General features: G+C 39.4%; 1 protein-coding gene across 3 annotated transcripts in view; it reads left to right on the forward strand.

Moving 5' to 3' along the window:
• Positions 1-16,016, forward strand: part of gyg1b (glycogenin 1b) — a 29,233-nt gene that overhangs the window by 13,077 nt on the left and 140 nt on the right. The window contains exons 5-8 of one of the 3 annotated variants that reach the window (XM_061921252.1): positions 9,682-9,808; positions 15,275-15,479; positions 15,555-15,611; positions 15,770-16,016. The exon at positions 15,770-16,016 is cut by the window's right edge and continues 140 nt beyond it. In XM_061921252.1, the coding sequence (XP_061777236.1) occupies positions 9,682-9,808; positions 15,275-15,479; positions 15,555-15,611; positions 15,770-15,937 (557 nt within the window). In that variant the 3' untranslated portion in view covers positions 15,938-16,016. Of the gene's footprint in view, positions 1-9,681; positions 9,809-15,274; positions 15,480-15,547; positions 15,612-15,769 lie in introns of all 3 variants that reach the window. The other 2 variants (XM_061921251.1, XM_061921253.1) reach the window with 2 other exon arrangements.

Consider the following 16,016-nt stretch of genomic DNA (forward strand, 5'->3'; position numbering starts at 1 on the left):
AAAGAGACCACACTGCGAATGTTGCAGAGCGAAAACAAACAAAACTGATGGGACGCCAGGAAAGAAGGACAAAAACTGGATTTCCCGACCACAAATGAAGTTTGGAAGAGACGTGCGGTAGCAAAGACCGGTATATAATTTGAGTGATCATGAAACTGGTGGCTCTCCTTCAATAAGCCCACGCTGCGAGTCTTGCAGTAGCGAAAACAAACAAAACGGAACCGATAAGACGCCAGGAAAGAAGGACAAAAACTGGATTTCCCGACCACAAATGAAGTTTGGAAGAGACGTGCGGTAGCAAAGACCGGTATATAATTTGAGTGATCATGAAACTGGTGGCGCTCCTTCAATAAGCCCACGCTGCGAGTCTTGCAGTAGCGAAAACAAACAAAACGGAACCGATGGGACGCCAGGAAAGAAGGACAAAATCTGGATTTTGGAAGGGACGTGCAGTAGGCGACCTGTATATCATTTGAGTGTTCATGAAACTGGTGGCTCTCCTTCAATAAGCCCACGCTGCGAGTGTTGCAGTAGCGAAAACAAACAAAACGGAACCGATAAGACGCCAGGAAAGAAGGACAAAAACTGGATTTTCCGACCACAAATGAAGTTTGGAAGAGACGTGCGGTAGCAAAGACCGGTATATCATTTGAGTGATCATGAAACTGGTGGCTCTCCTTCAATGAGCCCACGCTGGGAGTGTTGCAGTAGTGAAAACAAACAAAACGGAACCGATGGGACGCCCGGAAAAAGGGACAAAATCTGGATTTTGGAAGGGACGTGCAGTAGGCGACCTGTATATCATTTGAGTGCTCGAGAAACTGGTGGCGCTCCTTAAATGAGCCCACGCTGCGAGTGTTGCGCAGCAAAAACAAAACGGAACCGATGGAAGGCCAGGAAAGAAGGACAAAAACTGGATTTCCCCACCACAAATGAACTTTTGAAGAAACGTGCGGTAGGCGACCTGTATATCATTTGAGTGTTCATGAAACTGGTGGCGCTCCTTCAATAAGCCCACGCTGCGAGTGTTGCAGTAGCGAAAACAAACAAAACGGAACCGATAAGACGCCAGGAAAGAAGGACAAAAACTGGATTTCCTGACCAAAAGTGGAATTTGGAAGAGATGTGCGGTCGGCGACCTGTATATATAATTTGAGTGATCATGAAACTGGTGGCGCTCCTTCAATAAGCCCACGCTGCGAGTGTTGCAGTAGCGAAAACAAACAAAACGGAACCGATAAGACGCCAGGAAAGAAGGACAAAAACTGGATTTCCTGACCAAAAATGGAATTTGGAAGAGACCTGTACAGAGACAGCGAGTGCACAAATCCCGGCCCTGACCCCCAGACCCTGGCAGGCGAGGAGCAGTAAAGCCAATGAGGGATGAACGCCCTCAAAGTTCCCCAAGTCAATTAAAACTTCCTGCCTTGATGAGAGCATTATTTGTGGAATATTCCCCGACAGGAAGTAGTATACTGCCGCCATAACGGGCAAAGTAAGCGGCCATTAACAAACGTCATTATAATCTTTAAAAGTGCGCCACGCTCCCCCGCCGCCGTCTAACAGACGCCGGGAGGGGGAAAATGTTTATTTGTGAGACTAACGACTCGGGGGGAGACAATTAAAAGCATGAAGAATGTCATCACTAATCTCCTCCCCGCGCACTTCGAGGCTGACGTTTTGTCATAAACGCTCCGCACGCTACCTGCGCCGCAGGAGAGCCAAGTTTGGAAGGTAGCGACAACAAACATGATCAATCTACGGCGCTAACTTATATGCGATGACAAGCCCGCGCCGCTATTAATACAAACGTCATTGTCAGACGCTCCCTTAAAAATATTTACTGCACCGCCGTCTCTATTTATAGTCGCACATTAAGCCCGGATATTTGCCACGGCGACTTATGTGTCCGCCCTATGGATAGCAACTGCAAACACTCAAAAATCATCTCGTCACTGGAATGCTAACATTTAGCACGCTAGCCAGGTAGCGTCAGTTAACAAAAAAAAATATATATATAATAGTTAGCATGTGGCAAGTACGAAAATGGCTATGGGATGTATACCGTCAAAAATATGCAAAAAACTGAAATGCTAACGTTAGCATGCTAAAAGTAAGTTTGTGTAAGTTAGCAAGCATGTTAACTATTAGCAACTGACAAGTATCAAAATATATGATTCGGGATGTGTACCTTCAAAAATGTGTTAAAAAAAAATTAAATGCTAACGTTAGCGTGCTAAAAGTAAGTTTGTGTCAAGTGCCAAAACGTTTGACTCTGGAGTGTATACCTTCAAACATATGTAAAAAAGCTATTATTAGCATGCTAACAGTAAGCTTGCATCAAGAACCAAATTAAATGACTCAGAGTTCTATATCTGAGACAATTGCTAAAGAAGCTAGCAAACATGCTAACTATAAGCAACTGCCAATTACCAAAATGTATGACTCTGGGATTTATACCTTCAAAAATATGTAAAAAAAAAACAAACTAAAATGCTAACATTAGCATGCTAAACATAAGCTTGTGTAAGTTAGCAAGCATGCGAACTATTAGCAACTACCAAGTACCAAAATATATGATTCGGGGATGTATACCTTCAAAATTATGTTAAAAAAAAAAAAATTACAAAAAAATAAAATGCTAACATTAGCATGCTAAAACTAAGTTTGTGTCAAGTGCCAAAACGTGTGACTCTGGAGTGTATACCTTCAAACATATGTAAAAAAGCTATCGTTAGCATGCTAACAGTAAGCTTGCATCAAAATAAATGACTCGGAATTGTATATCTGAGAAAATTACCGATGAAGCTAGCAAGCATGCTAACTATAAGCAACTGCCAATTACCAGAATATATGACTCTGGGATGTATACTTTCAAAAATATTTAAAACAAAAAATAAAATAAAAACTATAAAACTAAAATGCTAATGTTAGCATGCTAAAAGTAAGCTTGTGTAAGTTAGCAAGCATGTTAACTATTAGCAACTGCCAAGTACCAAAATATATGACTCTGGGATGTATACCTTCAATAATATGTAAAAAAAAAAAAAAAAAAAAAAAAATGCTAACGTTAGCATGCTAAAAGTAAGCTTTTTTCAAGTGCCAAAATGTGTGACTCTGGAGAGTATACCTTCAAACATATGAAGGAAAAAAAAGCTATCATTAGCATGCTAACAGTAAGCTTGCATCAAGAACCAAAATAAATGACACCGAGGTGTATATCTGAGGAAATTGCTAAAGAAGCTAGTAAGCATGCTAACTGTTAGCAACTGCCAAGTACCAAAATATGACTCTGGGATGTATACCTTCAAAATGTGTTTTAAAAAAATGCTAACATTAGCATGCTAAAAGTAAGCTTGTTTCAAGTGCCAAAATATGTGACTCTGGAGTGCATACCTTCAAACATATGTAAAAAAGCTATCATTAGCATGCTAAAAGTAAGCTTGCATCAAAAACTAACAAATTACTCGAAGCTGAAAAAAATGCCCAAAAAGCTAGCATGCTTAACCGTACCAATTTGTCAAGTACTTAAATATCAAATTCTGTGGTGTATACCTGTAAAATTGGCTAAAAAGTTACCATGCTAACAATAGCATGCTCACAGTATGATTGCGTCAAGTACCAAAAGATCAGACTATAAGGTAAATTCCTGCAAAACAAGCTAAAAAAAACAAATATCAACATGCTAACAGCTAACATATACGACTCTAGGGTGAATAACATCAATTATATCTGAAAAAAAGCTAACATGCTAACAGTAAGCTTGCCTCAAGTACCAAATTTATGACTCTGAGTTGTATATCCGAAAAATATACAAAAAAAAAAAGAAAGCATGCCTGTAAAATTTGCTAAGAAGCTAGCATGCTAACAGTCAGTTTGCATCAAGTACCAAAAATAGGACTCTTAGGTTTATATCTGAATTAAAAATGCTGTAAAAAGCTAGCATGCTGCTTACATGCTAACTGTTAGCATCTGTAAAGTACCAAAATATCTGACTCCCAGGTCATAACCTGCAAAATTAGCTAAAAAATAAAAAAAAGCTAGTCTGCTAACTAACATGCTAACAGTAAAAATTGCATCAAGTACCAAAATATAATTGACTAACTTTAGCAAAGACAGTTTGGAGCTGTTGTTGGTGTAATCAGAAGACTAAATGTGGGTGTGGCTATGGTGAGAACTTAGTCAGAAGACTAAATGTGGGTGTGACTATGGTGAGAACTTAGTCAGAAGACTAAATGTGGGTGTGACTACGGTGAGAACTTAGTCAGAAGACTAAATGTGGATGTGACTATGGTGAGAACTTAGAAGACTAAATGTGGGTGTGACTATGGTGAGAACTTAGTCAGAAGACTAAATGTGGGTGTGACGATGGTGAGAACTTAGTCAGAAGACTAAATGTGGATGTGACTATGGTGAGAACTTAGTCAGAAGACTAAATGTGGGTGTGACGATGGTGAGAACTTAGTCAGAAGACTAAGCGTGGGCGTGACTATGGTGACAAGTTAGTCAGAAGACTAAACGTGGGTGTGACTATGGTGAGAACTTAGAAGACTAAATGTGGGTGTGGCTATGGTGAGAACTTAGTCAGAAGACTAAATGTGGGTGCGACCCTGGTGAGAACTTGGTCAGAAGACTAAATGTGGGTGTGACTATGGTGAGAACTTAGTCAGAAGACTAAATGTGGGTGTGACTATGGTGAGAACTTAGTCAGAAGACTAAATGTGGGTGTGACTATGGTGAGAACTTAGTCAGAAGACTAAATGTGGGTGTGACTATGGTGAGAACTTAGTCAGAAGACTCAATGTGGGTGTGACTATGGTGAGAACTTAGTCAGAAGACTCAATGTGGGTGTGACTATGGTGGGAACTTAGTCAGAAGACTAAATGTGGGTGTGACTATGGTGAGAACTTAGTCAGAAGACTAAATGTGGGTGTGACTATGGTGAGAACTTAGTCAGAAGACTCAATGTGGGTGTGACTATGGTGAGAACTTAGTCAGAAGACTAAATGTGGGTGTGACTATGGTGAGAGCTTAGTCAGAAGACTCAATGTGGGTGTGACTATGGTGAGAACTTAGTCAGAAGACTAAATGTGGGTGTGACTATGGTGAGAACTTAGTCAGAAGACTAAATGTGGGTGTGACTATGGTGAGAACTTAGTCAGAAGACTAAATGTGGGTGTGACTATGGTGAGAACTTAGTCAGAAGACTAAATGTGGGTGTGACTATGGTGAGAACTTAGTCAGAAGACTAAATGTGGGTGTGACTATGGTGAGAACTTAGAAGACTAAATGTGGGTGTGGTTATGGTGAGAACTCAGTCAGAAGACTAAATGTGGGTGTGACTATGGTGAGAACTTAGAAGACTAAATGTGGGTGTGACCTTAGTCAGAAGACTAAATGTGGGTGTGACTATGGTGAGAACTTAGTCAGAAGACTAAATGTGGGTGTGACTATGGTGAGAACTTACTCAGAAGACTAAATGTGGGTGTGACTATGGTGAGAACTTAGAAGACTAAATGTGGGTGTGGTTATGGTGAGAACTCAGTCAGAAGACTAAATGTGGGTGTGACTATGGTGAGAACTTAGAAGACTAAATGTGGGTGTGACCTTAGTCAGAAGACTAAATGTGGGTGTGACTATGGTGAGAACTTAGAAGACTAAATGTGGGTGTGACTATGGTGAGAACTTAGTCAGAAGACTAAATGTGGGTGTGACTATGGTGAGAACTTAGTCAGAAGACTAAATGTGGGTGTGACTATGGTGAGTACTTACTCAGAAGACTAAATGTGGGTGTGACTATGGTGAGAACTTAGAAGACTAAATGTGGGTGTGACCTTAGTCAGAAGACTAAATGTGGGTGTGACTAAGGTGAGAACTTAGTCAGAAGACTAAATGTGGGTGTGACTATGGTGAGAACTTAGTCAGAAGACTAAATGTGGGTGTGACTATGGTGAGAACTTAGAAGACTAAATGTGGGTGTGACTATGGTTAGAACTTAGTCAGAAGACTAAATGTGGGTGTGACTATGGTGAGAACTTAGAAGACTAAATGTGGGTGTGACTATGGTGAGAACTTAGTCAGAAGACTAAATGTGGGTGTGACTCTGGTGAGAGCTTAGTCAGAAGACGAAATGTGGGTTTGACTATGGTGAGAACTTAGAAGACTAAATGTGGGTGTGACTATGGTGAGAACTTAGTCACAAGACTAAATGTGGGTGTGACTATGGTGAGAACTTAGTCACAAGACTAAATGTGGGTGTGACTATGGTGAGAACTTAGTCAGAAGACTAAATGTGGGTGTGGCTATGGTGAGAACTTAGTCAGAAGACTAAATGTGGGTGTAACTATGGTGAGAACTTAAAAGACTAAATGTGGGTGTGACTATGGTTAGAACTTAGAAGACTAAATGTGGGTGTGACTATGGTGAGAACTTAGAAGACTAAATGTGGGTGTGACTATGATGAGAACTTAGAAGACTACATGTGGGTGTGACTATGGTGAGAACTTAGTCAAAAGACTAAATGTGGGTGTGACTATGGTGAGAACTTAGTCAGAAGACTAAATGTGGGTGTGACTATGGTGAGAACTTAGTCAGAAGACTAAATGTGGGTGGGACTATGGTGAGAACTTAGTCAGAAGACTAAATGTGGGTGTGACTATGGTGAGAACTTAGTCAGAAGACTAAATGTGGGTGTGACTATGGTGAGAACTTAGTCAGAAGACTAAATGTGGGTGTGACTATGATGAGTACTTACTCAGAAGACTAAATGTGGGTGTGACTATGGTGAGAACTTAGTCAGAAGACTAAATGTGGGTGTGACTATGGTGAGAACTTAGTCAGAAGACTAAATGTGGGTGTGGCTATGGTGATAACTTAGTCAGAAGACTAAATGTGGGTGTGACTATGGTGAGAACTTAGTCAGAAGACTAAATGTGGGTGTGACTATGGTGAGAACTTAGAAGACTACATGTGGGTGTGACTATGGTGAGAACTTAGTCAGAAGACTAAATGTGGGTGTGACTATGGTGAGAACTTAGTCAGAAGAGTAAATGTGGGTGTGACTATGGTGAGAACTTAGAAGACTAAATGTGGGTGTGACTATGGTGAGAACTTAGTCAGAAGACTAAATGTGGGTGTGACTATGGTGAGAACTTAGAAGACTAAATGTGGGTGTGACTATGGTGAGAACTTAGTCAGAAGACTAAATGTGGGTGTGACTATGGTGAGAACTTAGTCAGAAGACTAAATGTGGGTGTGACTATGGTGAGAACTTAGTCAGAAGACTAAATGTGGGTGTGACTATGGTGAGAACTTAGTCAGAAGACTAAATGTGGGTGTGACTACGGTGAGAACTTAGTCAGAAGACTAAATGTGGGTGTGATTATGGTGAGAACTTAGAAGACTAAATGTGGGTGTGGCTATGGTGAGAACTTAGTCAGAAGACTAAATGTGGGTGTGACTATGGTGAGAACTTAGTCAGAAGACTAAATGTGGGTGTGACTATGGTGAGAACTTAGTCAGAAGACTAAATGTGGGTGTGGCTATGGCGAGAACTTAGTCAGAAGACTAAATGTGGGTGTGGCTATGGTGAGAACTTAGTCAGAAGACTAAATGTGGGTGTGACTATGGTGAGAACTTAGTCAGAAGACTAAATGTGGGTGTGACTATGGTGAGAACTTAGTCAGAAGACTAAATGTGGGTGTGACTATGGTGAGAACTTAGTCAGAAGACTAAATGTGGGTGTGACTATGGTGAGAACTTAGTCAGAAGACTAAATGTGGGTGTGACTATGGTGAGAACTTAGTCAGAAGACTAAATGTGGGTGTGACTCTGGTGAGAACTTAGTCAGAAGACTAAATGTGGGTGTGACTATGGTGAGAACTTAGTCAGAAGACTAAATGTGGGTGTGACTCTGGTGAGAACTTAGTCAGAAGACTAAATGTGGGTGTGACTATGGTGAGAACTTAGTCAGAAGACTAAATGTGGGTGTGGCTATGGTGAGAACTTAGTCAGAAGACTAAATGTGGGTGTGACTATGGTGAGAACTTAGTCAGAAGACTAAATGTGGGTGTGACTCTGGTGAGAACTTAGTCAGAAGACTAAATGTGGGTGTGACTATGGTGAGAACTTAGTCAGAAGACTAAATGTGGGTGTGACTCTGGTGAGAACTTAGTCAGAAGACTAAATGTGGGTGTGACTATGGTGAGAACTTAGTCAGAAGACTAAATGTGGGTGTGGCTATGGTGAGAACTTAGTCAGAAGACTAAATGTGGGTGTGACTATGGTGAGAACTTAGTCAGAAGACTAAATGTGGATGTGACTCTGGTGAGAACTTAGTCAGAAGACTAAATGTGGGTGTGACTATGGTGAGAACTTAGCCAGAAGACTAAATGTGGGTGTGACTATGGTGAGAACTTAGTCAGGAGACTAAATGTGGGTGTGACTATGGTGAGAACTTAGTCAGAAGACTAAATGTGGGTGTGACTATGGTGAGAACTTAGTCAGAAGACTAAATGTGGGTGTGGCTATGGTGAGAACTTAGTCAGAAGACTAAATGTGGGTGTGGCTATGGTGAGAACTTAGTCAGAAGACTAAATGTGGGTGTGACTATGGTGAGAACTTAGAAGACTAAATGTGGGTGTGACTATGGTGAGAACTTAGTCAGAAGACTAAATGTGGGTGTGGCTATGGTGAGAACTTAGTCAGAAGACTAAATGTGGGTGTGACTAAGGTGAGAACTTAGTCAGAAGACTAAATGTGGGTGTGACTATGGTGAGAACTTACTCAGAAGACTAAATGTGGGTGTGACTATGGTGAGAACTTAGTCAGAAGACTAAATGTGGGTGTGACTATGGTGAGAACTTAGTCAGAAGACTAAATGTGGGTGTGACTATGGTGAGAACTTAGTCAGAAGACTAAATATGGGTGTGACTATGGTGAGAACTTAGTCAGAAGACTAAATGTGGGTGTGACTATGGTGAGAACTTAGTCAGAAGACTAAATGTGGGTGTGACTATGGTGAGAATTTAGAAGACTAAATGTGGGTGTGACTATGGTGAGAACTTAGAAGACTAAATGTGGGTGTGACTGGTGAGAACTTAGTCAGAAGACTAAATGTGGGTGTGACTATGGTGAGAACTTAGTCAGAAGACTAAATGTGGGTGTGGCTAAGGTGAGAACTTAGTCAGAAGACTAAATGTGGGTGTGACTATGGTGAGAACTTAGTCAGAAGACTAAATGTGGGTGTGACTATGGTGAGAACTTAGTCAGAAGACTAAATGTGGGTGTGACTATGGTGAGAACTTAGTCAGAAGACTAAATGTGGGTGTGACTATGGTGAGAACTTAGTCAGAAGACTAAATGTGGGTGTGACTATGGTGAGAACTTAGAAGACTACATGTGGGTGTGACTATGGTGAGAACTTAGTCAGAAGACTAAATGTGGGTGTGACTATGGTGAGAACTTAGAAGACTAAATGTGGGTGTGACTATGGTGAGAACTTAGTCAGAAGACTAAATGTGGGTGTGACTATGGTGAGAACTTAGTCAGAAGACTAAATGTGGGTGTGACTATGGTGGGAACTTAGAAGACTACATGTGGGTGTGGCTATGGTGAGAACTTAGTCAGAAGACTAAATGTGGATGTGACTCTGGTGAGAACTTAGTCCTGGTTGTGTTCCAGGTGGAGACCAAGGCCTCCTCAACGACTTCTTCAGCGACTGGCCCACAGCCGACATGTCCAAGCACCTTCCCTTCATCTACAACCTCAGCAGCGTGGCCATCTACACCTACCTGCCGGCCTTCAGGCGGTGAGTGAAGGCAGCGCAGCAGCGCCATGCTGTGGCCACTCAAGGGTACTACTAGTCTGTGACGTCAGAGGTCACATGACGGTGTAATGGCTCGCTGTCACCCAGCTTGGATTCCACAGTCTTCAGGTTAGAGTTTCCATCCTGAGCTCCCAACAGCTGACACAAATCCCCGATGGAGACGTTTATTTAAAGATCTTTGTTGTCATTGTGTGTCTCTTGTCAAACTTCTACTAGTCACACTAGTTTTGTTTAAGATCTTTGTCGTCATTGTGTATCTGTTGTCAAACTTCTACTAGTCACACTAGTTTTATTTAAAGATCATTTTTGTCATCCTGTACGTCCTTTCAAATTTCTACTAGTCAAACTAGTTTTGTTTAAAGATCTTTGTTGTCATTGTGTACGTCCTTTCAAACTTCTACTAGTCAAACTAGTTTTGTTTAAAGATCTTTGTTTTCATTGTTTACGTCCTGTCAAACTTTTACTAGTCACACTGGTTTTATTTCACGATCTTTGTTGTCATTGTGTATCTCTTGTCAAACTTCTACTAGTCACACTAGTTTTATTTAAAGATCATTTTTGTCATTCTGTACGTCCTTTCAAACTTCTACTAGTCACACTTACTTTAGTTAAAGATCTTTGTTGTCATTTTGTGAGTCCTGTCAAACTTCTACTAGTCACACTAGTTTTATTTCACGATCTTTGTTGTCATTGTGTATGTCCTGTCAAAGTTCTACTAGTCAAACTAGTTTTGTTTAAAGATCTTTGTTTTCATTGTTTACGTCCTGTCAAACTTCTACTAGTCACACTAGTTTTGGTTAAATATTTTTGTTGTCATTGTGTATCGCTTGTCAAACTCCTACTAGTCACACTAGTTTTATTTAAAGATAATTGTTGTCATTCTGTACGTCCTGTCAAACTTCTACTAGTCGCACTAGTTTTTATTTCACGATCTTTGTTGTCATTGTGTATCTCTTGTCAAACTCCTACTAGTCACACTAGTTTTATTTCAAGATCTTTGTTGTCATTGTTTACGTCCTTTCAAAGTTCTACTGGTCAAACTAGTTTTGTTTAAAGATCTTTGTTTTCATTGTTTACGTCCTGTCAAACTTCTACTAGTCACACTAGTTTTATTTCACGATCTTTGTTGTAATTGTGTATCTATTGTCAAACTTCTACTAGTCACACTAGTTTTATTTCAAGATCTTTGTTGTCATTGTTTACGTCCTTTCAAAGTTCTACTGGTCAAACTAGTTTTGTTTAAAGATCTTTGTTTTCATTGTTTACGTCCTGTCAAACTTCTACTAGTCACACTAGTTTTATTTCACGATCTTTGTTGTAATTGTGTATCTATTGTCAAACTTCTACTAGTCACACTAGTTTTATTTCAAGATCTTTGTTGTCATTGTTTACGTCCTTTCAAAGTTCTACTGGTCAAACTAGTTTTGTTTAAAGATCTTTGTTTTCATTGTTTACGTCCTGTTAAAGTTTTACTAGTCACACTAGTTTTAGTTAAAGATCTTTGTTGTCATTGTTTACGTCCTTTCAAAGTTCTACTAGTCAAACTAGTTTTGTTTTAAGATCTTTGTTTTCATTGTTTACGTCCAGTCAAACTTCTACTAGTCACACTAGTTTTAGTTAAAGATCTTTGTCGTCATTGTGTATCTCTTGTCAAACTTTTACTAGTCACACTAGTTTTATTTAAAGATCTTTGTTGTCATTGTGTATCTCTTGTCAAACTTCTACTAGTCACACTAGTTTTATTTCAACATCGTTGTTGTCATTGTATATCTCTTGTCAAACTTCTACTAGTCACACTAGTTTTATTTAAAGATAATTTTCGTCATTCTGTACGTCCTTTCAAACTTCTACTAGTCACACTTATTTTAGTTAAAGATCTTTGTTGTCATTCTGTGAGTCCTGTCAAACTTCTACTAGTCACACTAGTTTTATTTCACGATCTTTGTTGTAATTGTATATCTCTTGTCAAACTTCTACTAGTCACACTAGTCTTATTTCAAGATTGTTGTTGTCATTGTTTACGTCCTGTCAAACTTCTACTAGTCACACTAGTTTTATTTAAAGATCTTTGTCGTCATTGTGTATCTCTTGTCAAACTTCTACTAGTCACACTAGTTTTATTTGAAGATAATTTTCGTCATTCTGTACGTCCTTTCAAACTTCTACTAGTCACACTTATTTTAGTTAAAGATTTTTGTTGTCATTCTGTGAGTCCTGTCAAACTTCTACTAGTCACACTAGTTTTATTTCACGATCTTTGTTGTAATTGTATATCTCTTGTCAAACTTCTACTAGTCACACTAGTTTTATTTAAAGATCTTTGTCGTCATTGTGTATCTCTTGTCAAACTTTTACTAGTCACACTAGTTTTATTTAAAGATCATTTTTGTCATTCTGTACGTCCTTTCAAACTTCTACTAGTCACACTTATTTTAGTTAAAGATCTTTGTCGTCATTCTGTGAATCCTGTCAAACTTCTACTAGTCACACTAGTTTTATTTAAAGATAATTTTCGTCATTCTGTACGTCCTTTCAAACTTCTACTAGTCACACTTATTTTAGTTAAAGATCTTTGTTGTCATTCTGTGAGTCCTGTCAAACTTCTACTAGTCACACTAGTTTTATTTCACGATCTTTGTTGTAATTGTATATCTCTTGTCAAACTTCTACTAGTCACACTAGTCTTATTTCAAGATTGTTGTTGTCATTGTTTACGTCCTGTCAAACTTCTACTAGTCACACTAGTTTTATTTAAAGATCTTTGTCGTCATTGTGTATCTCTTGTCAAACTTCTACTAGTCACACTAGTTTTATTTGAAGATAATTTTCGTCATTCTGTACGTCCTTTCAAACTTCTACTAGTCACACTTATTTTAGTTAAAGATTTTTGTTGTCATTCTGTGAGTCCTGTCAAACTTCTACTAGTCACACTAGTTTTATTTCACGATCTTTGTTGTAATTGTATATCTCTTGTCAAACTTCTACTAGTCACACTAGTTTTATTTAAAGATCTTTGTCGTCATTGTGTATCTCTTGTCAAACTTTTACTAGTCACACTAGTTTTATTTAAAGATCATTTTTGTCATTCTGTACGTCCTTTCAAACTTCTACTAGTCACACTTATTTTAGTTAAAGATCTTTGTCGTCATTCTGTGAATCCTGTCAAACTTCTACTAGTCACACTAGTTTTATTTCACGATCTTTGTTGTAATTGTATATCTCTTGTCAAACTTCTACTAGTCACACTAGTTTTATTTCAAGATTGTTGTTGTCATTGTTTATGTCCTTTCAAACTTCTACTAGTCACAGTAGTTTTATTTAAAGATCTTTGTCGTCATTGTGTATCTCTTGTCAAACTTCTACTAGTCACACTAGATTTGTTTAAAGATCTTTGTTGTCATTCTGTGAGTCCTGTCAAACTTCTACTAGTCACACTAGTTTTATTTAAAGATCTTTGTTGTCATTGTGTATTTCTTGTCAAACTTCTACTAGTCACACTAGTTTTATTTAAAGAAATTTGTTGTCATTGTGTATCTCTTGTCAAACGTCTACTAGTCACACTAGTTTTATTTAAAGATCATTTTTGTCATTCTGTACGTCCTTTCAAATTTCTACTGGTCACACTTATGTTAGTTAAAGATCTTTGTTGTCATTCTGTCAGTCCTGTCAAACTTCTACTAGTCACACTAGTTTTATTTCACGATCTTTGTTGTCATTGTGTATCTCTTGTCAAACTTCTACTAGTCACACTACTTTATTTCAAGATCTTTGTTGTCATTGTTTACGTCCTTTCAAAGTTCTACTGGTGAAACTAGTTTTAGTTAAAGATCTTTGTTGTCATTGTGTATCTCTTGTCAAACTTCTACAGTCACACTAGTTTTATTTAAAGATCATTTTTGTCATTCTGTACATCCTGTCAAACTTCTTCTAGTCACACTTATTTTAGTTAAAGATCTTTGTTGTCATTCTGTCAGTCCTGTCAAACTTCTACTAGTCGCACTAGTTTTATTTCAAGATCTTTGTTGTCATTGCTTACGTCCTTTCAAAGTTCTACTGGTGAAACTAGTTTTAGTTAAAGATCTTTGTTGTCATTGTGTATCTCTTGTCAAACTTCTACTAGTCACACTAGTTTTAGTTAAAGATCTTTGTTGTCATTGTGTACATCCTGTCAAACTACTAGTCACACTAGTTTTATTTCAAGATCTTTGTTGTCATTGGGTATCTCTTGTCAAACTTCTACTAGTCACACTAGTTTTATTTAAAGATCATTTTTGTCATTCTGTACGTCCTTTCAAACTTCTACTAGTCACACTTATTTTAGTTAAAGATCTTTGTTGTCATTCTGTCAGTCCTTTCAAACTTCTACTAGTCACACTTATTTTAGTTAAAGATCTTTGTTGTCATTCTGTCAGTCCTGTCAAACTTCTACTAGTCACACTAGTTTTATTTAAAGCTCTTTGTCGTCATTGTGTATCTCTTGTCAAACTTCTACTAGTCACACTAGTTTTATTTAAAGATGTTTGTTGTCACTGTGTGCGTCCTGTCAAAGTTCTACTAGTCACACTTATTTTAGTTAAAGATCTTTGTTGTCATTCTGTGAGTCCCTTCCTAACTTCTACTAGTCACACTAGTTTTATTTCAAGATCGTTGTTGTTTACGTCCTTTCAAAGTTCTACTAGTCACACTAGTTTTATTTAAAGATCATTTTTGTCAATCTGTACATACTGTCAAACTTCTACTAGTCACACTTATTTTAGTTAAAGATCTTTGTTGTCATTGTGTACGTCCTGTCAAACTCCTACTAATCACACTAGTTTTATTTAAAGATCTTTGTTGTCATTGTGTATCTCTTGTCAAACTTCTACTAGTCACACTAGTTTTATTTAAAGATATTTGTTGTCATTGTGTATCTCTTGTCAAACTTCTACTAGTCACCCTACTTTTATTTAAAGATCATTTTAGTCATTCTGTACGTCCTTTCAAATTTCTACTAGTCACACTTATTTTAGTTAAAGATCTTTGTTGTCATTCTGTGAATCCTGTCAAACTTCTACTAGTCACACTTATTTTAGTTAAAGATCTTTGTTGTCATTGTGTACGTCCTGTCAATTTTGTACTACTCACACTAGTTTTATTCCAACTGTAAGGTTGAAAGCACTAAATTGAAGGACACTGCAGCACCTGGCGCCAGAGCACAAACAGCAACATATAATTTCAGTGTGTTTTCTTCTTATTTTGTTTTCAAACTATTTGAAAACAAACAAACAAAAAATATCATAAATTAGCTGCACCGTTTTTTAGGTCGCAGGGATTCAAAGCGTAGTAAAAAGGTAAATGGCAGTAAACACTGTGCATGTTATGCTTAAGATGGCGATGTATTCGGCCTTAAAACAAGTCAGTTTTGGTCAGGCAGAGAAGCCAGCTTAAAAAGCGACGCTCTCATTCCAGCTACGGCGCCAACGCCAAGGTGGTCCACTTCCTGGGGAAGACCAAGCCGTGGAGTCACGGGCTGGACGCCGCCGCCAAACAGATGGCGGGCGGCGCCCCGCCCTCCTTCCTGCTGGACTGGTGGTCGGTGTACATGGGCGGCGTGGTGCCCATGCTGCAGGAGCAGTACGGCGGGCAGCCCTTCCACGCGGCGTGCGTGGAGAAGGTGAGCACACCTTGGCCAGTCGGCGTCACGGAGTGGCGTCAACACGATTGTTTATCTTGTGTGTTCCTGCCGGAGGACGTGTTCCCGGTAAACCTGCGCCGTGGTCTCATGGTTACGGTTGAGCGCACACAGGTACGCGGGGGATGGAGGGGGGGAGGGGACGACGACGGCTTTCACGCAGTAGCAGCTCAAACTTCCTCGCCGTCTTCACGCCGCAGCTTGCGCCCGCTGCTTAAGCGTCGCCCGCCTGTTCCCCGCCTCGCTCACGCCGCTCTCTCCGCTTTGTTCAGGCGGACGAGGAGGCGGGCCTGGCGTCCCTGGCACAGGCGCTGCACTTGTCCTCGCCACAGTTGTCGTCGGAGGAGCGCAAGCAGAAATGGGAGCAGGGCCAGGCGGACTACATGGGCCAGGACTCCTTTGACAACATCAAGAGGAAGCTCGACACCTTCCTCAAATAAGATATTAGTTCCCCTTCCGCCATCTTGTGCTAACGTTGTGCTAATGCAGTGCTAACAGTGTTTTTTTTTTTTTCTAATG

Source organism: Nerophis ophidion, linkage group LG15 (assembly GCF_033978795.1).
Source record: "Nerophis ophidion isolate RoL-2023_Sa linkage group LG15, RoL_Noph_v1.0, whole genome shotgun sequence".
Lineage (NCBI taxonomy): Eukaryota > Metazoa > Chordata > Actinopteri > Syngnathiformes > Syngnathidae > Nerophis > Nerophis ophidion.